Raw genomic sequence first — 24,348 nt, forward strand, 5'->3', positions numbered from 1 at the left:
TTGTTGTGGTGGATTGGGAGATGTTTGCCAGTTCAAATCACATTTCTGCAGTGCGTGATGGGACTTGGGGCTCTTCTTTCTGTAGCTTATTAACAGATAAGCTGTTTCGCTGCTGGAGCTGCTGAATCTACAATAGCATGAATCAGCAAGAAGGAGGTGTGATGAGTCACGTGGACTTAGGCCTTTCCCATTGCCAAGGCTTGATATATTCACATCTTCCACTTTTTTTTTTCCTTCCGGTTTTACTGAGATATAATTGACATACAGCACTGTAAAAGTTTAAGGTATATAGCGTAGTGCTTTGACTTACATACATCATGAAATGATTATCACAGTAAGTTTAGTGACCATTCATCATCTCATATAGGTACAAAATTAAAGTAGAAAAAAAGTGTTTTTTTTTTTTTTCACATCTTCTGTTTTTTCCTCTTTGTAGAGGCTCATCACATGGAACGATAGCATGTTTAGTCTTCTGTGTTACACTTGGTTTAGTCCACGTAATTACATGTAATGTAAAATTACATACAGTGCAAATCAGTCAAGAGGCTATCTTTCCTTCCTCCATCTCTGAGACATGGGTGACCACAGGAGGCCACTCTGTTGACATTTCTTGCTCTTGTCGTGGCCCTGTTGCCAATCAGTCTAAAACAATATTTTTCTGTGAATTTCTTGTGAAGTTATTTACCTGAAAAGTTTTCTAAACGTATGTAATTCAAACTTGATTCTTTGTTTAATGCCAGTGTAATTTTTATAGACTAGAAAAACAATTATATGAATTCTGGATTTTCCCGGGAAATCTATAACATGCCGATCTGAAGTTCATATGGGACCTCTGTCTCCTCGTGAGCCCTAGGTAAGGTACAGTGAGGATGGAGAGGTGGATAAAGGAAGGAGTGAGTGATGCTTCATTGAGGAAGGTGAGCAAGGTGGCCAGATAGGTTTGTTTCATGACAAAGAGTGTGATTTAAGCACTTACTTTCTTTTGAAAACCTCTCTTTTCACCATCTCCCTATCCTGATATCACAGGAGGAAGGAAAAAACCAAACAAACCTGTTGCCTCATTTCCTAAAGCAGTGATTCTCAAACTTTAATGAACATGCAAATCACCTTGCATTTTCCAAGACTGCCGACTCTGATTTAATAGTGGTGGGGCAGTGGTTCTCAAAGTGTGTTCCTCAGAGCAGCAGCTCTGGTTCCGCCAGCCGTGTTAGAACTATAAATTCATGGACCTCGCCTGACCTGCTGAATTAAAATCTCAGAGGATCGGCCTCAGAAACTGTTTTTACACATTCACCAGGTGATTCTTGTGTACCTTGAACATTTGAGAATCACTGCCATTGAAGCTATTCTCTTGGGATTTTCCCAGGCCTCTGGTATTTGCTACTCTGTGATTGGGCCTTGGTATTATTCCCTTGCTATTTAGCAATTGAAACTTTTGGGCAGAGATGTTACTTGAGGCTCCTGACTGGATGTTAGTGTCCAGCAAGTTAACTGGCTCTCTTAAAGTATGTTTCTTAGTCCTTCACCACTCTCTCTGTTATAACCCTGATACTTTGTAAAGCAAAGATGCCATTTCATGGAGTCATGAACATCAGTACCATGGCTAGACACCATACGTAACATGGCGATTGGGTAATACCTTAAAAGGTAGACTGAAAAAGAAACCGACGAAATAAAACACCCCAGAAGAAAATGCTCTTGTAGATTTTCAGGGGTTTTACATGTTAATATCAACTGAGTCCCAATTCACAGATAGTTTCCATCATATTAATAGCCAGTGGGCGTTGTTACCTAGATTCTATGCCTGCTTGGTTCAGATGGGTGCAACCATGCTTAGCAGTGCCTTTACCAGTGTTGCCATTACTGGTGAAGGAAGAATATTTTATAATAGGGATTGGATTCTCTCAGAAGTCAGTTTTCTTAAGGTATTTGCAAAGGATGAATGTTACCTCCTACAGTGTTTCAAGAGCTCTAACTTTAATTTTCTGAAAGTTTTATTGATTTCCTCCAAAGGCTATAGCTGGAGAAATACGCACTGTATGTTATTATTTGTCAGATTGGTTACAGGGTCTCCAATATAGGTGGGCTGAGGCTGGGTTTGTGCTTTTCCTCTGGGAGGTTTTTCATCTTAGAGAAGGGATCCATGTGTTTTGTGAATCTCTATAAAGCAATGAGAGGAGTTCAAAATTTATTAGAGATTCGACAAGTGCTCCAAAGAGGGATATTTGGGCACAAGGTCTAGATGCTAATGTATTATGTTCTTTGAAAACAGCTTAAATATAAGTACATATAAGAACCCTAGTTAAGATTTAAGGGTAATGCTGTAAGATCTCTCATAAAGGAGTCACAAAAAGTGCTGCAATTTTTAACCTTTCCAGAAGCAATACAGTGTATGTTCACCCCTCATTTGCAACTTGAAGAAATTTACCCAGTTTATGCGGAAAATTGAAAAGAAGCAGATGCTTATTCCTAAGCTAGAGTTTTGAAGGCCAACAATTAAAATAAACATGTCTCTGCCAAAACTTGAACTAAATTAAAAAATTTAGCATATAAATTAAAGCTTACTTAAAACTAAATTTATCAAGGAAATACATTTGTTTTGCATTACTGGTTTCAATTATTGTGAAAAGGCTTCCATTTCTATGGAACACTGAAGATTTTTTAAAGTTTCAAACAATTTATTAGACAATTGCACCACTGAAAATGAGTTACAAGTGTCTGGCTTAAATGTATGAACTATTAGCACATCGTTGATGAGCTTAGAGAGAGATGTTAAAGCAGCCATTATCCTCCTGCAGTTTCATGTTCCTATTCCCAGGGGACTGTAAGAAACTGGTTTGTAGACTGAAAACAGATAAAAGCTATGGGCTGAGGATATACGTAGCATCTCTTCTCTCCTATTCGTTTGTTCTTTCTCTTGGGAATCTGAATTTTGGGACATTGCTGATGAATTGCTGTCAGGCATGGGTACTCTTAGTTTATTGCCATAGAAGAAGAGAGAGATTACTTCCTTGTTTGCAGTACCTGTCTGCTCTAGTCCTGTCGGTACAGTGTTTCCTAATTAATATTTCCTAAACACCTACCTCATAACTTTTTTTCATTTACTAAATATTTATTTAGTTCTTGTTTTCCCAGCTTTCTTGAGGTATAATTGACAAATAAAATTATATATATTTAAAGTGTACAAACTGATTTGATACACCTAGACATTGGGAAATACTTGTCCTGATGAAGTTAATTAACATTTTCATCACCTCACATGGTTCCCCTCTACCCCCATACCCTTGTTTTTTTTTTTGTTTTGTTTTTTTTTTTGGTGGTGAGAATGCTTAAAGTCTATTTCAGCAAATTTCAAGTATACAAGACAGTATTATTAAGTACTGTAACCATGTTGTACATTGGATCCTCAGAACTTATTCATATTCTTCTTAAAACTGAAAGTTTGTACGTTTGACCAACGTTTTCCTGATTCCCTCATCTCCCAGACCCTGGCAAGGACCCTTCTATTCTGTTTCTATTAGTTCAATTTTTTTTTTTTTTTTTAAGATTGCACATATAAGTGATACCATGTAGCATTTGTCTTTCTCAGTCTGACTTTTTCCATTTAACATAATGCCCTCCGAGTTCATTCATGTTGTCACAAATGACAGGATTTCCTTCTTTTTTATAGCTAAATAATATTCCATTGAATATATATACCACATATTCTTTCTTCATTCATTGGTGGACACAGGTTTCCTTATCTTGGCTATTGTCATAATACTGCAATGAACATGGGAATGCAGATATCTCTTTGGGATACTGATTTCATTTCCTTTGGATATGTATCCAGAAGTGGGATTGCCGGATCATTCGTTAGTTCTATGTTTAACTTTTTGAGTAACCGCCATACTGTTTTCCATAGTGACTGCACCAATTCACATTCTCACCAACAGTGTACAAGGGTTCCCTTTATTCATATCCTCACCAAGATTTGTTATCTCTTGTCTTTTTTCATAATAAACATTATAATAGGTAGTGAGGTCATATCTCATTGTGGATTTGATTTGCATTTCCCTGATGATTAGTGATGAGCACCTTTTCATATATCCGTTGGTCATTTGTATGTCTTCTTTGGGGAACTGTCTATTCAGGTCCTCTGCCCACTGTTTAATTGGATTTTTTTTTTAATTTTGCTATTGAGGCATATGAGTTCTTTGCATGCTTTGGATATTAATCCCTCATCTGATAGGTAGTTTGCAAATGTTTTCTCACATTCTATAGGTTGCCTTTTCCTTTTGTTGGTTGTTTCCTTTGCCGTGCAGAAACTTGTTAGTTTGATGTAGTTCTACTTGTTTATTTTTGCTTTTATTGCCTGTGCTTTTGGTGTCAAATCCAGAAAGATATGGCGAAGACCTATGTCAAATAGCTTACCACCTATGTTTTCTTCTAGAAGTTTTATGGTTTCAGGTCTTACATTTAAGTCCTTAATCCATTTCAAGTTAAGTTTTGTCTATGGTATTCTTTCGCATGTGGGTATCAATTTTCCTAACACCAGTTATTGAATAGACTATCCTTTCCCCATTTTGTGTTTTGGGCACCATTGTCAAAGGTTAGTTGACTGCATATGCATCCCACATAACTATTTTCCTGAAAACTTTCATTTACTCCTGTTTGCTGTGCCAGGATTCATGGCCCTCAGTTTACTGTTCTATTTTCATTGATCCCTAATCATCACTCCTTCTGCTTCAGTCAGTCCAGTGATTTTCCTTCTTCCACCACATCTCAGGTTCATGCAAAGTAGCTTCTTGGGCAGAGTTGCCTTTTCTTTCTAAACAGGTCCAGTCAGATCATCACATATGACTGCTTGTACATATAGAGGAAGGCAGACTATCAGGAGAACATTATTTTAGGATTCTATGTTATAAACATTTTAACTAAAAAACTTTTAAATTTAACGAGTTCATGCTTCTTAAAAAGAAAATGCTGAACACAGTTTAATCCTTTCCAGGTAAATTAGAGTGACATTATACACAGTAAAAATAAGTTGCATTGTAGTGATTTCTACTAGACAGGTAAGGTATTAAGGACTAGTTGTCTGATCCTACATTGAATAATACGTCTTGCAGCTGATATTTGTTTTTATAATGAATGCACACGTGTGTTGGTTTAAATTGCTGTGTTGAGATTAATGTTCTCAGAAATTATTTCTACATTACCAGGAAGTGGTACATTTGAAGCCTCTCCTGTACCATCTTGAGATTAAAAAAAAAAAATAAGAACTTTCTTTTATTTCCATTACTTAAGTTTATTTAAACTTGTGTTTAAAAAACAAAATATCTTCTCAAATCCCCAGTCATATTTCCATGCAGCTTGGTTCTAAGAGTCCTGGAAACAAAGAACAGTATCAGTCCAGGACCTTTGCAGGAAATGTCCTCAAGATCACTAGTGCATCTTAGGATGTTAGCCCAAGGGCCAACTGGGATATCAGGCCACATTGAAGAGATACTTTAATTTGTAAGATTTGTTGTGACCGTCAGACAACATATGTCTTTTGACTCCATTAGGGAATGTGTGAAGGCACAGCACTACTAATGCTACATTAGCTATCTGTCTTTAACTTTCAAAAATAATTTGAAAGCATTTTTAATGCCATTTTTCAGACGGCGAAAAGAAGTGCAAAGAAGTTAACTTGGTCAAATATAAGTGAAGGAGACGTGATTTTAGCTCGAGAACAAATGCTTTGTCTCATTACTGTACTGCTTCACTATAACAATCAAGATGTGGAGATTTCTAAAATTTTCACCATGAATGTTAAGAAAACACTAGATTGCATGATGTGTTACAGAAACACCCACTAAAATCCACTGAAGTAAGAAGTTGTGAATTCTCTCTGTACTTTGATAAATTCCCCTTGGGAGCACACCGGTTTGGAATCAAGAACGCTTGGTTCTAGTCCTAACATCTCCATTCTGTGGGTCTCAGTTTTTAATATTAAAACTCTCCAAGGTCCCTTCTTAGTGCAGTGATACATGCCTATGGAAGTGGGGCTTTTTGCATGCTTTATGAAGTATTTTAGAGCCAGCTGGCCTGGCACTTTACACTGGAGGAAAAAGTAGCCATTAAGGTCTTAAATTTGTCCCGTGTAGTAAAGACTGAAGGTGAAGATGAGAAGTTTTGTTTTCTTAGGTTTTGTTGAAGCAGGCTGCTACTGACTGCTGCCCTGGGATGCTTGGGATTCGTCATAGGGCCGGAGGCTGTGCCTGCCGGTCTGGCAGTGGGCCATCCTGGCGAAGCACAGCACAGGGGCTGGTGTGCGCTGCCACGTGAAGTATTAGATAACTGCCCAGAAGAGCTGCCATACATGCAGAGGAGGGGGTATTCAGGGCTGCCCATGGTAGTCATAAAATGATAGATATGAATCTAATCTTAGAAAAGCGAGTTGAACTCCCTCACTTTTAGTTGGGGCTCAAGGAAGTGAGGAAAGTTGTGCAAGTTTGTACCTTTAGTGTGAAAGTTGAGGATGGAATTCGGGTCTCCTGACTACTTATCTAACTCACCACTTACACTCATTTATGCTAAATACCATGCCTCCTTTTGCTCCCACAGGAATATGGTCACTTGGTGAATTTATGTTCATTTATTTCATGTACAACCTGAAATGCCTCTTCTTGCTTATCAAATCAACATAAAGCACTTGAAAATTGGATTCAAGCTTAGACAACAGACACAGTGACGTATTAAGATCATTTTATGCCGTATCATGATGATTTTTAGGGAGTTAATTAATTTCCGCTCAAGGAAGCATAAACAGCAACTACATGCAGGTAAAAGACAATAGACAAAAAGGTAGCAGTAAATGGTTGCCCTTTGGGTTCCACAGGGCTTGTGTTAGATAAGGTCTTACTTTGCATAGTTATGATGCGGTAAAGAAGTATACTCCCCACTAGTAAATATTTCAGAGATGCTAAATTGGGAAACTGGCAAATTGCAGGTATGAATGGATGAGTACAATGTGCTCAATGAATAAGGAATCAAAAGGGATCAGAAGGAATCGAAAGAATGTAGGCACCTTAAATGTATTCAGGTACAAAGAAATCACCACAAACGAGACCATGATGGAGGAGAGGTACTGGCTTGTCAATAGATTTGGGTTTGCAGTTTGGAAACCACTCTGTAAACTCCACAAAAACTAATAATTGTGCTAATAACCTTGGTGTTGATAATCATAATCTGGGTATTCAGATTTACTGGCATGACATTATGCAAATCAGTTAACCTTTCTGAAAATCGAATTCCTCATCTGTGAAGGAGTTGGATTAGAATATATTTCCTGGCTTAAATAACCACTGTTGGACAAAGAATCTTATAATTAGTATCTGCAGCTCTTCAGGGGGAAAAAAAATAACGATAATTGATAACTTCAATGAGTAACTTTATTTCTTTGAGTTATGGGATAGTCATGCTTTTTTCAGTCGTCATAGATACTCCCCGTCGCCTAAGATTATAAATATATGAGGCTTGAACACACAAAGGAAACTTAGAGATAGTCCACCCCTACTCGAAATTTTATTCTTAAGGGTGGAGAGGCCTTGAATTACAAAGTGACTTGTCTAACTGGTTAATGGTGAAGCCCAAAGGACTAACAAGGCTTCACAGTTCTCCACACACAGGGCTCTTTTCTCCTATAGGAAAAGGGGTAAATAGGTTTTCTTTCTCATGCCAATTCAGGTTGATTAGTAAGGCCTGGCTGTTGAGAAAGACTGTGGAACTGAGAGCCAGGTACTATAGAAAAGACTAATGTTATTGATTAGGACTGTTTGCTATATAAACAGAACAGGGAAGTCACCTATATGTTTGCCACCTCCTCTCAAAGCTATGGTTTACACATGTTCCTTGAGGTTAAACTTTGAATATTTCTTCTGCCTTGCTTTTTAACAACCATCACTCACAATATTAATTAATGTTGTCTAAGGTATTTCACTCTAAGAGACGGCCTATGTCTCAGTGGACCAAACTTGGATTTGGTCATTAGGAAATACGTCATTCTCAGTGCTTGGATCCTCATTGGGTTTTCTTGAGCTGTTTTTCATTTCTGACGCTGCTAAATGTTTTAGACTTCTCCATTAGCATCATGTGGCCTGTCTGACTAGGATTTCAAGCTGCCAGGGCAGGACCACAGCTCTGAGTACAGGCTGGCTGTAGTTTTGTCCCTCATTATAAGACCATGGAATACAGTAGGAGAGGAGCGGCAGATACCTTGTCCTTTGTGGTTCCGACAACTTAAGTGCAATTTCTTGGCAGCCTAGTTTTAGACTCTGATATGGGCCTTTTCTCGTATGATGTTGCAGGAAGCTTTCTCTTGCTGCTGACATGTTCTGGCTCCTTGGTTTACTCAGAGGAGTGGTGAAGGAGACATACCTCAAGCCAGGAGCCGCTATGTTGGCCCTTATGCTCTACTTTCTATAACTTTGCAGGATTTTGGAAGAAAATGAGAATATACTCTGGAACTGGAGATACATATACCCACACATAGATTCATATATATATATATTTTCACTTCTTCAGGTCTTTGTCCTCATTCCTATCATCTGGAATTGTTTTGAAAGAAAAACGCGCATTACCCTCATAAGGAACTAGAGTCTAACTTCGGAAACTTATAACACATTTATAAAAGACACAAAGTGTTCTCTCTTTTTAGAACTGTTCAAGTGCAAGTCAGATTTGAGTTCAAATGGAATGAAATGCCTGTTTATTTCTGGAAGCAAGTTTAGTTATTTTCTAGTCCAGATTCTTTGTTTTACAGATGAAAAACTGGAAATCCAGGGTCTAGGAGGGTTAAGTGATATGCTCGGTGGTACATTTCAGAAGAAACAGAATAGGAAAAAGAATCCAGAACTTGCCAATTTTTGGTCTCACGCATTTTATCTCACACCGCACTACTGCCTCTGGGTTTAGAATTACAACAGTTTGGTTTCCTTTTTAACTGATGACTTAGGTTTTTGTTAAGGTTTGATTTACAGTTTAGTAAAAATTTAATACTTATGTTCATTTTGGGTTTTAGCAAGTCAGTACTATTCTAGAGTTTTATTTTTATTTTCTTTAAGCCTGTAATGGGCATTGAGGTCTCCCTGTGGTCTCTGGACTTCTCTCTCGGCTTTGAAGATTCTGCTGTTCCCTGCTCCATCTCAGCTTATGCATATTCTCAACCACAGGGGAGTCTGGAACATGCCAGACATTATGGTGAGGCTGTTACAACGCTCACCCCGCTCTAAAACCTAAGCCACAGGAGACACAGACTTCTGGTTCCGCAGAAAGCAGGTGTACAGGTAAGGAAGGGAGCATAATGTACAACAGCCAGATTTTAAACAGCTCTGCTCAGATTTCATATTCCCACACTCCCTCTAATTTACAGGCTTCTGTTCACAGGTAGTTTGAAAACCTATCTGTACCAAATTTAAATATTCAGTGACTTGCCTATAACTAATCATACTTGAAATTAAAAAAGCATGTGTGAACAAGCAATAGCACTGACTAGTACTCACAGGGGAATATTCCAGCTATATTACAATGAGACTTTTGGCAGTAAAAGCACTCAAGTACTGTTTCTTTTTTCTTTTTTTTTTTTTTTTTTTAAGTACTGTTTCTTAAAATGTAAGGATTAGGTGTTCTTGAGGTAGAAAAGAAAAATCTATTCTTTGCAGATGGAGGGGACAATGAAATGGATTCACTAGCAGAGTCACTTTTATGGAAATTTGGATCTGTACTGTGAAATTTTAGTGTTTAAACAAGATCAGAGGCCTTGTAGGATGATTTTTTAACATGCTGGATTAGAAACACCAGACAGAATTGATTCCCAGTAAAATGGAAAACGTCCTGAATTAAAAAGGGGCCTCAAAAAAAAAAAAAAAGGAGCCTCACTTGGTAACACTTAATTTTCTAACATGAGTGCTCCAAACTCTTAATAACTATTTTAAAACACTTGATAATTTCATGTAAGATAAATTTTACGTAAGAATAAAAATGGACAACGTATATGAATTTGGTGAGACTGAGCATACAATGTGGATTTGCCTTGGAAAACTTGGGCAGTTTTTGAGATTATTGAAGTTGAGCGTCTGTTGCAAGATATCTAAGTGAACTCTCCCAAAGCATTTCCTGGAAGCATTTGCCCAACAAGTAATCTTCAAACAAACGAACAAACATACATACCCACCATTCCTCTATTCCGTGTAATATAATCCATGGACCAACAAGAATAAGCTTATTTTCTACTTGTACAGTTTTTGGGTGGTGCTGCTTTTCCTAACCTTCTCACCATCTGTCAAGACATAACTTTCATTACTCTCCAGCATCACTTTTAACAGCATCATCTTTCTTTTTGTCCTTTCTCCTTCCCTCCCTCCCTCCTCCTCTCCCCCTTTGCTTTTCTTCCCTGCCTCCTTTTTCTTTCTTTAAAAGGAATCTCTTTTGACCTGTGTTTTCCTCAAGGGTTCAATTGTTTTTATATTTCTCTCCCTCATAATACAGTCTTTGGGGATTTAAAAATACGACATAAATAGAAAAAAAAAAATACGACATAAATAGAATCTTCTGTGATTTCTCAGCAGAAGGGAAGGTATGGTTTGTATTACTTTCTCTCATAGGATTCTTTATGGGGTAAATATTTCCAGATGCCCCAAATCTCTTTGTTACGTTTACTATAAGAACCAACAACTCTTCCTTTTTCTCTACAGTGACATGATTGTGTCCTGGGATGGCTCCCACTCGTATCGCTATGAAAACAGAAGTTTCATAAACCAGAGATGAGTTACTTCAACTCAGTTTAATTCAATAAACAGTTATTGAACATTTACTGTGTCCAGGATACCATTGGCCATGGTGAATGATACGTGATCCCTCCTATCAAGAAATTTGCAATCTAGTATGGGAGAAACTATGCAAATAAATGTCCAACCATAAGATGACTGCTACGGTATAGTAACAAGCAAAGATTTAGGAACTCAGTAGGTAAGCAAAATAAGTAGAATAGTAAAGATGAGGCTCTTTTGTTTGTCAGTATTTTACTTTAGCTCTGTATAGTTTTGAGATATGAAATGGTGTCATTTTACTTTACAGTTCTTGTTACTTTATAATCATTACCACGACTTTGTAGTCATAGCTCATGGGTAAGTTGCTTCACTTATGTGAATGTTATGGAGAGGTACTATGCTTCCGGTAGAGTCTTCTTCAGAAAGAGATTTATTGATTTGAGTTTATAACACTGAATTATGGTTTGGTAATACGTTTTACTTCAACTCGAAGATAGCTACTTTATCGATCCCGTGGGTAAACCCTTACTCTAGATCTGGGCGGTGAGCCCTCTCAGGATCAGCTGTCACACAGCAAGAGATAAGACTTCCTGGATCAGTTTTCTAAAGTGACAGGTTTATTCCCTGGTCAGGACAGAAGATACTCTCTTTAACGAACAGGCTAGACTTCTCTGTGTGCGTATTTGTTCCATGTGTTTCGGGGTGAGGATGGGGTTGAGGAGTCTACTCTGTTTTTATGGGGCATGAATCTGGCTTAAAAATGACAGAGCCCTTTAACAGGGAAATTGCAGCTGGAAGACACCAGCAACTAAGTAGATCGGGGACTTGAGAAACTGTGCCTCCCTGGAGCTATCCAGGGTACTGAACCACTTCTCCTTATGTTGCCTTCTAACCCCGCGAAACAAACATTCAGACATTTAAAAATATCCAGCTTTTTTTTTTTTTTTTCTGACTAGAGAAATTCTTTAACCTGTATATTTCTGATAATTGTTCTTGCTCTAGTCTTGGCCAGCTGTAGCAGTTCACCTCTTGTGTCTTTTATTCACTAAACAAATATTTAGATATAACCTTCTCTGCGTTGGGCACTTTTCTCATGGTTAAATTACTCAGATTGAATATGATTATTTTTGCCTTTTTGTGAAATTTGGGTTAAAGAAACAAATTTTATGGGATGCCTAAAGGATCTCAGGTTTTCAAGTGTCGTTTGAAGAACCTGGTTTCTGGTCCAAAGGTTGTGTTTGTTTACGTTTGTTTACAGTACTTAGACTAGCCCTTGGCATAAAATAGGCAGCACAGAAATTTTATTCCGCTGATGATCAGATTTATTTTGTGGAATTTTTTTAAAAATAAATTTATTTTATGTATTTATTTTTGGCTGCGTTGGGTCTTTGTTGCTGTGCACGGGCTTTCTCTAGTTGTGGCGAGCGGGGGCTACTCTTCCTTGTGATGCACGGACTTCTCACTGCGGTGGCTTCTCTTGTTGTGGAGCACGGACTCTAGACGCATGGGCTTCAGTAGTTGTGGCACCTGGGCTCAGTAGCTGTGGCTCGTGGGCTCTAGAACGCAGGCTCAGTAGTTGTGGTGCACGACCTTAGTTGCTCCGCAGCATGTGGGATCTTCCTGGACCAGGGCTCGAACCTGTGTCCCCTGCATTGGCAGGTGGATTCTTAACCACTGCACCACCAGGGAAGTCCCATTTGTGGAATATTTTTCTATACCATGTTACAAGGAACATATTTCTTTTCAACCTAAAGGTAAAATTCTTTGAAGAAAAATTTTGCTCTAAGTGCTCTAGATGCAACATGCACATAATCCTGATGAATGTAGACTAAGCATTTTGGGACACTGTCATATACATTAGGACCAAAGTACAGGCTGACCGGAAAGCAAGGGACCAGAAACTTCCAGCTCAGACTTTTCTATTTATGTATTTTCTCAACCATCTTTTCATTCTATTTTATTCATACTAGTCTATTCTGTATTCAGGTAAACAACCACCACCTGTTCACCCCCTCTCCTCCAAAAGAGGAAAAAATGAATTTTTCCTTTGATGACAGCAACACATGACCCAGGAAGGTGGAGTATATTCTAAACTGTCCTTTTGTAATTCCTTGTTCTAAGCATCTGGCAAGACAAATTGGTCTTGACTTCCCTGGAAATGTTGGTTTCTTTCAATGAGTATAAGGGGTACAGAATCAACAGTGTTCCTAGTGTTCTCAAGACCAGTTATTGTATGGGTCAGTAAGGCTAAACCCTTCACCCCCAACCTGGTGTTAATTTAATGTTATTCTCAGTAAGTATCTGAGACAGACTGAATTTGAGCAGAATATAAAGTATCTGGCTGAAATTGAATCAGGTTCAGTGTTCTAACATAGCGATTTGCCACTACCCACATCTATTTCTGTGGTATGCCTTTTTTTTTTTTTTTTTTACAACATGTACATTTAGAAACTTGGTAAGGTCCAAACTGTATCATAATTGACTTGAAAATGTCAGTTTCTTGGGATTGCCAAACTCAAACACTTTTCTTGGTATCTCAGTGAGAAATCAAATTTGAGGTTGAAGAGTATTGACCAGTAAGCTTCTTTTCTAGAGATTGTTACTCTACCTTTGGTCATGGACCAAGTTTAATTATTCCTATTGCTTTTATTTCCCATTCCTTAGGGAAGTGATAGGCACTTGTTTAGTCACCGGAAGTTGTGAGAATTTGTGGACCTCAGCAAAGACCCAAGAGACCTATGCAACAGTATTGTTTTCCTACTTATTACCCAGACCCAGTTTGTTTTAAAATCTATTTACTGATTCCACCTGAGTTGCATGACTTAGTTGTAATATAATCTCTTGATTTCTTGAATTATCTCCAGACTGGACTTCATGATTGATTTCTTTTTCGCCTTTGACTTATTCAGATGGAAATAGGTTAAACAAACAGAAAAACTTGACTATTATTCAAAGGCTGAAGGATTCCTTCATTACTTCCCTCCATTTCCTTGGGAATCAATACCATTGGCTGTTTTCTTTTAGTTAGCATAGTTTTGCTTGCTTAATATAATTAATATAGTAATTTAAGAGTTATATATACGTGATCTGACTTACCCTTCCAGTTCTATGGTGTAATATTACTACTGTCATTTTATGTGTGAGAAAGGTAATGTTCAGGGGGAGTTAAGGAATTTCTAATGACCATAAAATTAGGAGTCAGGACTGAAGATTCAGACCCAGCTCTCTCCGACATTAGTCACTGCTTTTAATCACTCTTCTGCTTGCTTTAATATTTCTTTACTGCCCACATAAAGTGCCATGTCAGAATATAGAAATGGTTATTAACTGAGGAAATAGGAAATATTTTGATGTTTTTAGGGAAATTCAAAACATTGTAGAATAAAAAGCTGGACATGATTTTATTGGCAGTTTTATCGCGATGGCTTAAAAGAAATGAAGTTGTTCCTGAAGGTACCTAGTTTATTGTCGTGAAATATATTTGCTTTGCCTCATGCTGTATTTTGTAACATTTGGTCCTGGTAGGGTTTATTTGTGCGTGTAGTTTAATATAAAGATCTCAATTTTAACAAATACTGGGAACTATTCGGAGAAAAAGCCAAAACAGATGTGTTTTTACTCAGTAGTTTTTGTTTAGGTCTGAACCTTTGATAGGAATTTGTTCCACAAATGTGGTTATTACAGAAGATGAAGAAAGCCAAGCTGAACACAAAGTTAGATGACTTGTCTATTTAATTTTAGGTGATACTTGCCGAATGTCTAGAGAAAATATTTTTTCAACTTGTTTCAGAATTAGAATAGACTCTGTTGACATTTTATGCAAGCATATATCTGTTATTCCTTTTTAGAAATTCGAAGTAAATTCTTCTTATAAAAATAATACACAATCAATAATACACGACCATTTTCTATGAGGAAATTTTCAAATGAAAAAACATTAATCTCTAAACATCCGTAACACCAACCAGTTAATATGTTAGTATGTTTCATTTGGTTTTTGACACACGCAAATGCACACAAAACTTAACATATAATTATATAATTTTATATGTAATTTTGTGTTCCAGTTTTCTACTTAATTAATAGCATTGTCTTATTTTGCATTTCTGTGACTTCCAGGGAGATATAATCTACTTTATTGGCCAGTTCTATCTAATTTGGGGTTCTCTGCTTGTGTGTATGGTGTTATGTGTGTGTATAATTTAATATATATATGTGGGTGTGTATATATACACATATGTATAATTAGTTTTCTTGTTTTAGAAAAAGATGCATTGTATTCCTTTTAATACATCACAACTTACCCATTTTATTGGGAAGACTTTGCATATATTAAAATCTGATATATTAGGACTAATCAAGAAGAGGTCAGTGTGACTAAGATGCTTTTTAAATGTTTTTTTGTATTGTATATAGCAACTGGAGCTGCTTTCCCAACAGAAATTTGAAGTAATGCCGAACCTGTGCTAATGAACAGATAGAATTAATTGGAAAACTTCATCTGTTTTCCTACAGTGTCTTAAAGACTTTAAAATAATCCCTCAGTAATTTAATCATATCTCCTAGTTTTCTCCTTTAATTTACCTAGCAATATTTTTTCTTTATTTTAAGATCATCTTCAGCCTAATCCAGATAGCCCTATTAAATTATCGTATCAAAAACCAACGATAATTTTCTATACCTTTTATTTTCATAGGGAAATATTTTGAGATCCACCAGTGTGATTAAAAAATAGAGCAGGTGGAAGTGGGGCAAGGGTGGGAATTGACATCTGATGCAAGAGCCAAGGAGGAAACCATTGTTTTTACTCTGGTCAGGTGATATCATGCTAGCCTTACATTTCTAAAATTTGAGTGTCTTTGGAATTATATTCAACTGCAGCAGTTGAAGTTGTAAATGCTTTAATGTTTTCAAGGCATGTCTTTTAGTGACTAAACTTTTCTAGTGCATTTATTTCAGTAAGGTTGAGGGGATTTCTATTGGATGATCTTCTCCAAATGAGATAAATATTCTAATGGTAACTGTCCTCCTGGAACACATATCTCTTGTTATTAAAAGTTTTCTAAGAGTACTGATGAATTTAAATGACTCACAGTAGCACAATAGGCATTTTAGTTAACCTGATTTTTAGCAACAACTTTTTTTTTCACTGTGAAACTTCTTATTCCAAGATGTTGGGGAAAAAGGGGAAAAACTACAAAGAAAAACATAAAATTTAAATGAACTGCCACTACTTAGATAAATCAGGGTCAACATTTTTTTTTTAAACATCTTTATTGAAGTATAATTGCTTTACAATGGTGTGTTAGTTTCTGCTTTATAACAAAGTGAATCAGTTATACATATGTTCCCATATCTCTTCCCTCTTGTATCTCCCTCCCTCCCACCCTCCCTATCCCCCGCCTCTAGGTGTTCACAAAGCACCCAGCTGATCTCCCTGTGCTATGCGGCTGCTTCCCACTAGCTATCTGTTTTACATTTGGTAGTGTATATATGTCCATGCCACTCTCTCACCCTGTCACATCTTACCCTTCCCTCTCCCCATATCCTCAAGTCCATTCTCTAGTAGGTCTGTGTCTTTATTCCCGTCTTGCCACTAGGTTCTTCATGACCTTTTTTTTTTTCCCTTAGATTCCATATATATGTGTTAGCATACTGTATTTGTTTTTCTCTTTCTGACTTACTTCACTCTGTATGACAGACTCTAACTCCATCCACCTCACTACAAGTACCTCCATTTCATTTCTTTTTATGGCTGAGTAATATTCCATTGTATATATATGCCACATCTTCTTTATCCATTCATCCGATGATGGACACTTAGGTTGCTTCCATGTCCTGGCTATTGTAAATAGAGCTGCAATGAACATTTTGGTACATGACTCTTTTTGAATTATGGTTTTCTCAGGGTATCTGCCCAGTAGTGGGATTGCTGGGTCGTATGGTAGTTCTATTTTTAGTTTTTTAAGGAACCTCCATACTGTTCTCCATAGTGGCTGTATTAATTTACATTCCCACCAACAGTGCAAGAGGGTTCCCTTTTCTCCACATCCTCTCCAGCATTTATTGTTTCTAGATATTTTCATGATGGCCATTCTGACTGGTGTGAGATGATATCTCATTGTAGTTTTGATTTGCATTTCTCTAATGATTAATGATGTTGAGCATTCTTTCATGTGTCTGTTGGCAATCTGTATATCTTCTTTGGAGAAATGTCTATTTAGGTCTTCTGCCCATCTTTGGATTGGGTTGTTTGTTTTTTTGTTATTAAGCTGCATGAGCTGCTTGTAAATCTTGGAGATTAATCCTTTGTCAGTTGCTTCATTTGCAAATATTTTCTCCCATTCTGAGGGTTGTCTTTTGGTCTTGTTTATGGTTTCCTTTGCTGTGCAAAAGCTTTGAAGTTTCATTAGGTCCCATTTGTTTATTTGTGTTTTTATTTCCATTTCTCTAGGAGCTGGGTCAAAAAGGATCTTGCTGTGATTTATGTCATAGAGTGTTCTGCCTATGTTTTCCTCTAAGAGTTTGAAGGCATGGGAGAGACTTAAGTTACCCACAAGAAGATCCAAAGAATCATAGGTCTGAGAGTTTTTTAAGTGGGTATACTTGAGGATGTTGATAAGCTGAAAGAAAGTAGCCAGCAGAGGAAGGGTGTGAAGATCTAGGAGAGGAAATGATTGTTCATTTGTTTTCAAAAAGCTGAATACTTATCGTGTGCCTGGCCTTTTTCTAGGATCTGGGGTTCACACCATCTGTTATCTCTTCTGCAAGGACAGTTCAACTCATCCCCTGGTGAAGAGAAGTCAGATTATTCTTTGCATCCAATGCAGGTGTAGGAACTGTTCTGTACCTCTGAAGGGACTTTACTTAACCAGAGTAATAAGTTAGAAATCAAAAGAAATTAGAGCTGAAAGGACCTTAAAGGCCACTGTACTTAATTTTGCCTAATATTTTACATTGAATGTAAGAAAAGTTTATTGCAGAGCCCGTTCTCTTCAGAGTTCCTTCAGTGAACTTTATGTCTTCAGTCCAGTGGGTCTAGCTCGTAGATTTTGGCCTCCTCCTCAATTTGCTTCTTCATCCATATTACATTTTGCCCGGACTATGGCAGAAGCTCCTGGGTGGTTTCGCGGCCCCTGGGCTCAGTTCCTCTAAGTTCATCTGCCTACTCGGGTTGAGTGATCTTCTAACATAAAAAGATACGCTTAAAATAATGCTGCTAATGGCTTGCCCACACAGAGTTAGTGCATACTAGCCGCCCAGCGTGTGCTCTGCACAGAGGCGTGTAGTCTGAACTGTGCTCGGCCAAGCCTCCTGGGGCTCTTTGGCCCTGAGGAAGGGGAGCTTTTTGGGATCACTCCCTTTATCTAATTGGTCCTTCAGCAGCGGGGCACCTTTTTCTAATCAGCGGAGGCACCCTTACTTAGCCAGTGGTAACCCCAGGCCTCATCACCTGTGGGATACAAGCCATGCTGTCTCCCAGGCTTGCTTCCGCCAACATCTCTATTTTCCTTTCTGTCTGTTCTCACACTTGGACCCCTGGCCTTTAGTCATCCCCACCTGCAGTATTTACAGTGCCCAGCAGGTGTCAGGCTTGAGTGTCTTTGCACAGGTGCTCCCTCTGCAGTTAATGCACCTCCTACTCCACCTCTGCATAGCCTCAACTTTTTAGATTCTGCTTCAGGGTTATCATGAAGCTGTCACTTAGATATAACATTTTGCCTCCAAGGAACCTCTGTGCATAAAGGTTATGCTTCTTTATCTCATGTGATTCCAATTTTCATGTCCCTCCTTAATGCAGGCTTTAAGGGCAGGAGTCGTTTCTTATCCTTAGCACAGAGCAGATGCTTTTTTTTTTTTCTTTTTAAGGTGCTTTTTAATGATGATAAAATGTATGGTTTAAATCACTCATTTTACAATAATTTTGCTTTAGGTTGTGACAGAAATAAAGTCTACAGAAGTCGTGTTCCTGCGATAAGAAATAAAGATGTGACCTTCCAGTTGTGTAAAGCTCTTAAATGCTGTGTAAGTGCGTCGGGTGCGCTAAGGAACCTGGAGCTAAATGGGCTAGTTCTGAGAGAGAGAGACTTAACTATGTTAACAAGGTAAGCCTTCATTGTATCCTGCCAACATTTGATAGTTGCTTTTGGGGCAAGCTAAACCAATACAAGTTTAAACTTTTTCTCTCCATTAAAGGGATTGAATAAATTGGCCACTTTATCAGCACCTCATGCCTGTCACATTAATGGCTGAACTAGAAAATCAGAAGGATCAGCACAGGTTTTATTTTCTTAATCCTTACCTCAGGGTGGAGAAAGGTCAATCCCGAACTGAACCCCAAGTTTAGACCAGGAAGCCCTCGGGTTCCTTATAGTATCTCAGAAATATGGGAAAGTAGAAAGGAACGATAAAGTGTAGGGCAGATTAGCCTCATTTTCCTGTGAAGCTTGAGGAGAGGGAGGGAGGAGGTGGATGACCATGGGCAGTTGGGCAGGTTGTGCACTGTACAACACCATAAATGTAGAACGTTTGCATATATTATTATGACAGCCTTCTGACAGATGGAAATGGTGTCTTGAGGAAGTACCTTTTTCTGTTTCTCTTAGAGAAGTGCTTCTCAATGGGGGTGATTTTATCCCCTCGGGGATGTTTGGCAATATCTGGAGACACTTTTGGTTGTCACAAGTAGCTGATGTGTTACTGGCATCTAGTAGGTAAGGACAGGGATGCTGCTAAACATCCTACAGCGCACATGGCAGTCACACATAACAAAGAAACAAAGTCACACATTGCCTAGCTCAAAATGTCACTAGAGCCGGGGCTGAGAAACCCGGGTCTAGAGGATGAAGGTGAACCTCCCTGTCTGGTAATTTTTCCCTGCTTGTTCTGGAGAAATGACTGCTGGAGAGGGAGTGAACCATTTCTGACTCTACATCCAATATGCTCCAGCAGCCTGTAATACATCATGTACTCATAGGGCCAGTGTGCCTGGAGGAACCCAAGGCTACCTGATGGCAGAGCTGTGGATCAGGGTGACAGCCAACATGGGAAAAGCCTTCCTGCCTCCAGGCAGGCCCTCGGTTCACCAGGCCCAGGTGTCTCTTCCTTCCATCCATGGGCCTCTGAGATGAACCAGCTTTCCTTGTCCCTCCTAAGCTTCCCAGGTTGTGAGTCCTTGCCTCTCAAGAGTGGGGCACAGTATCCTCAGGTTTGCTTTCCACTCTGCCTCCTGAGCCAGTTTTGGAAGGTTTGTGGATGATCAGTTGGGGGATAACAGGTAGAAAATTGAGACAAAACAGTGAACTCCGAGACTGGTGACTGGGTTCAAATTCCAGCTTTTCCACGTGTCAGATGTATGGCCTTAGGCAATTCACTGAACATCTCTGTGCCTCAGTTTTCTTGTCTGTAAGATGGGGGTGAGAACAATAGTGCCCACTTCATAGGGCTATGGTGAGGATCGAGTTAGTATTTGGCATGTATTTGGCATGTAGCAAACAACATGTAAGCGGGAGGTGTTCCAGGCCTCATTCCACGTTAATTTTTGGTATCTGTATGAGGTTGCTAGGGCTGTCATAACAAAACACCACAGTCTGGGTAGCTTAAACAACAGAAATTTATTTCTCACCGTTCTGGAGGCTGGAAGTCCAAGGTCAAGTTGTCAGCAGGGTTGGTTTCCTCTGAGGCTCCTGAGGGAAGAGCCCGCTCCAGCCTCTCTCCTTGGCTTGCAGAGCGCCGCCTTCTCCCTGTGTCCTCACAGGGCTTTCACCCTCTGGGCAGGCCTGGTGTCTCTCTGTGTGTCTAATCTGCATTCCTTATAAGGACACCAGTCAGATTGGACTGGGATCCACCCTAATGGCCTCATTTTAACTTAATTACTCTTTAAAGGCCTGATCTCCCAATACAGTCACATGCTGAGGTACTGGGGTTTATTTAGGGCTTCATCCTGTGAATTCCGTGGTGGACACAACTCAGCCCATGACACCTGACAAGGACCTGGTAACAACACCAACATGGTTCTAACCATGTTTAACTGTGATACCAGATGCAAAAAAAAGCCAGGACAGACCTTGAGGCCATTACTCTAAGTGAAACTAGAGAAAGACAAATACTGTATGATCTCACGTATACGAATCGAAGAAAACTGAGCTCATAGAAACAGAGAACAGTTTAGTGGTTGCCAGAGGTGGGAGTAGGGGGGATGGGAAAGGTGGTCAAAAGGTACAAACTTGCAGTTATAAGAGAAACAACTCCTGGGGATGTAATGTACATCGTGATGACTCTAGTTAAAAGTACTGTTTTCTTTTTTTTTTAAACATCTTTATTGGAGTATAATTGCTTTACAATGGTGTGTTAGTTTCTGCCGTATAACAAAGTGAATCAGCTATACATATACCTATATCCCCATATCTCCTCCCTCTTGCATCTCCCTCCCACCCTCCCTATCCCACCCCTCTAGGTGGACACAAAGCACCGAACAATACTGTTATTTAATTTGAAAGTTGCTAAGAGTATAGATCTTAAAAGTTCTCATCACAAGAAAAAAATTGTAACTATGTGAGGCGGTAAATGTTAACTAAACTTATTGTGGAAATTATTTTGCAATTTATACACATATCAAATTACTATGTTGTACACCTGAAATTAATATAAAATTATATGACAATTATATCTCAGTAAAATGGGGGGAAAAAAGGAATCCAATATCTCAGGTATAAAGCCTCCCTCCTCCTTCCCTCTCACATTCCCGGGAAGACCTCAGGCCCGGGCCTTACACCTGCCTTGAGTATATTCCTATTAACTGTGTCAGTAAATGGTAGGTGCTTCCCTTCCACACCTTCCTTTGCTCGTCATTGGAGAATATGCTAGAGCGACACTATAAGAGTGATCACATATCTCCGATTTTTGTGGACAATCATGGTTTCAAAAATTCTGTCCTCTTGTCCACCTAAGAACACTGGTATTTTTCATACTACAGGTTCCAAAATGTGGTTCAGAAATCATGGTCACGGTGCCTGCCATGCCAGGATGGCAACTTGGAGGGCCGGGGAGGGCGTGGCAGGTGGCAGGTGGGGAAAGCCGGCAGCCAGAAGGAGGAGAGGACAAAGAAAAAGACCCAGGAAATTTGTATCTCTAGAACAAATTCCCAAATAGTAAGAGTTTACTGTAGCAGCAAGTCCTAGCCTCTAGTTTACTGCTAAATCTAGTCCTCAAGGAGCACAGCAGTCAGAACATTTAATACAAAATTTCCTAGCTCTAAAACGGAAATATTAATACCTGCTTGTTGTGTTTGGAAGTTATTTCAAAAAGTAACGCTAATATCAATAAAGCCCTTTATAAACGAGCTAAAGGAACTCTGTAAGTATTACTTTTGTTTGTTTGTTTTTCCATCACTCTTCATAGCTGCCAAGCAGTAACGGCTGTCTTTGTACTGAATCCCGGAAGTGTCTCTGTATCCTGGAAGTATTGCAATGATCGTCTTCACACCTGCAAAATATTCCTGCACCGTGTACGCAAATGATTATGGCTCCGCTCTCGGGCCTCATCTGGGAGCTACTGCATGTGAGGATCAAATTGATACACATTAGGGCATCCTCAGCGGTCTTTGGCAAAGGCCTATAGATTACCTCGCTATCCAATTTGTTAACTGGACAGCAGAGCCTGAGTGGAAGGAACAATGCGCTCGTCAGTTGGGAAAAGCTCCTCCAGGTATCAACAGATACAAGCAAGGCAATCTCACTGTGCAGGTTGATTAGAACTGGGTTTGTATTTTGGACAATAAACTCTACTTATGATAGTCTCCCAGTCATTAAGTATCTCTGCTGTAAGAGAAAACGGGGGCTATTAACTTCTCCAGATAGAACCCGAGGGAAAAGTGATCATTTCTTTTATAAGCAGAAGGGAAGGTTCTGCTCAATAAAGATCAATTAAACATCTCTGTTAAAAGACTGCTTGGAGCTGGTGCCAAAGGAAATTCCACTGTATTAACCCGTGCTCCCTCCAACCCTCCCCAGCTCTGTAGCTTGCGCTGGGGAAAATTGTAAGAGGACGCTGGCTATTGTAAGCTTTATAAGGTGACAGTAGCTCTCACATCCGTGGCTGAATGATCTTTGATGTTGAGTGACTTTTCCTGCATGTAACAGGGGTATTCCCAGAGGATGGCAGGCAAATCAAACGCTCCTCTGAATTCAGCTGAGCATCAATCATCCTCATGAGGGAGTAAAAAAAAGAATATAACAATAGGTACCGGGAAAAATGATATGGTGGTCTGAGCTAGTAGTTCCCAGGATGCAGGAAGAGTTTTGGGGGCCCTAGAAAATCCACTGCATAAAGAAAACCCGCCGCAATCTCCACCAGCATCTTATAGTTACCATTCATTCTTGTCCTTTAAAATACAGTGTGCTTCTACTCTCTGGCTTAGACTGCATCCTCTCATGTAAATTCCATCTGTTCTTGCTTGAGGGAGGGCAGACACAACCTTGACTTTATCCTCTTGATGAGAGTGATGTTTCATGGTGTTGGGAGGATTTTCATTGGGTCAATTGCCTGATTGAGACATAGCCTTAGTGAGGTGACAAATAGCAGGCATTAATGTCTCTTTTTTAATGGTATGATGAATGGTCTAAGAGAAGGGTCAGCAAACTGTAGCCAGCCGCCTGTTTTTGTAAATAAATGATTGGACCACAGCCAGACCGGTTCGTTCATGAATTTTCTCTGGCTCCTTTTGCGTCGAGTAGTTGTGACAGAGACCTAATGGCCCACAAAGCCAAAGATACTCCCTGGCCCCGGCCACCCCTGATCTAAGACCGTTCCCACAGTCCTCTGATGATAAGAATCACCTGCATCATTTGTTCAAAAGACAATTTCTGGGTCCAGCTTGGAACCCCTGAGTCAGAATCTCCAGGGAAGGGGCTTTGGGAAGGTAGAGTGAACAAGCTTCCCGGGTGATTCTTATCCCCAGGGAACTACTGGTCTCAGGTGTGCCTGCCTACCAGGTAAGGAGGAGGTTTTCAAAGAGGCAGTGGGGGTGGGGGTTGGGCGGAGTTTGCCTTGGAGAGTACAGGCCTCACGGTTTCACTGCTGGGACTGCATCCCAGCTCCGCTTCTCCCCGAGCTTCGCCACCTCGGGTAAGTTCCTTTTAACACTGTTTCCTCCGCTGAGAAGTGAGGGTCATGGTGCCCGGTTGGCAGTGTGTGTATATACGCTGAGAGCCTAATCCAAGGCTCGGTAGTGGTCACCCTCACTAAGAGGAGCAGCGCCATGTAAACACAGAAGACCCCACTGTGGAAACATCTCATAAATAAGACAGGCCCAGCGGGGCTTTTCAGTAGTCCACGGTGTACAACTGTTTTCCTCAGAAGGAAAAACTCCCTTAAAGGGATCTCCCATTACGTTCAGGACAGTATACGGCCCTTTAGAAACTCAATTCTCCACAGAATGCTGAGTATTGCAAGAGGTTATCATTGGCTGTTTTAGGATATAGCTGAGTTTGCAAAGGAATATTTAATGTCATGATTGAAAACTCTGGTACTTAGCACGAGACAGACATATATATATATT

The 24,348-nt window shown here is 39.4% G+C and overlaps 1 protein-coding gene across 1 annotated transcript in view; it reads left to right on the forward strand.

The window, feature by feature from the left end:
• LOC137759783 (ELKS/Rab6-interacting/CAST family member 1-like) overlaps positions 1-24,348 on the forward strand; it is a 901,087-nt gene that overhangs the window by 728,782 nt on the left and 147,957 nt on the right. The window contains 1 exon segment of the mRNA XM_068536391.1: positions 14,478-14,491. Within this exon segment, the coding sequence (XP_068392492.1) occupies positions 14,478-14,491 (14 nt within the window).

The sequence above is a fragment of the Eschrichtius robustus genome, chromosome 2 (assembly GCF_028021215.1).
Source record: "Eschrichtius robustus isolate mEscRob2 chromosome 2, mEscRob2.pri, whole genome shotgun sequence".
Taxonomy (NCBI): domain Eukaryota; kingdom Metazoa; phylum Chordata; class Mammalia; order Artiodactyla; family Eschrichtiidae; genus Eschrichtius; species Eschrichtius robustus.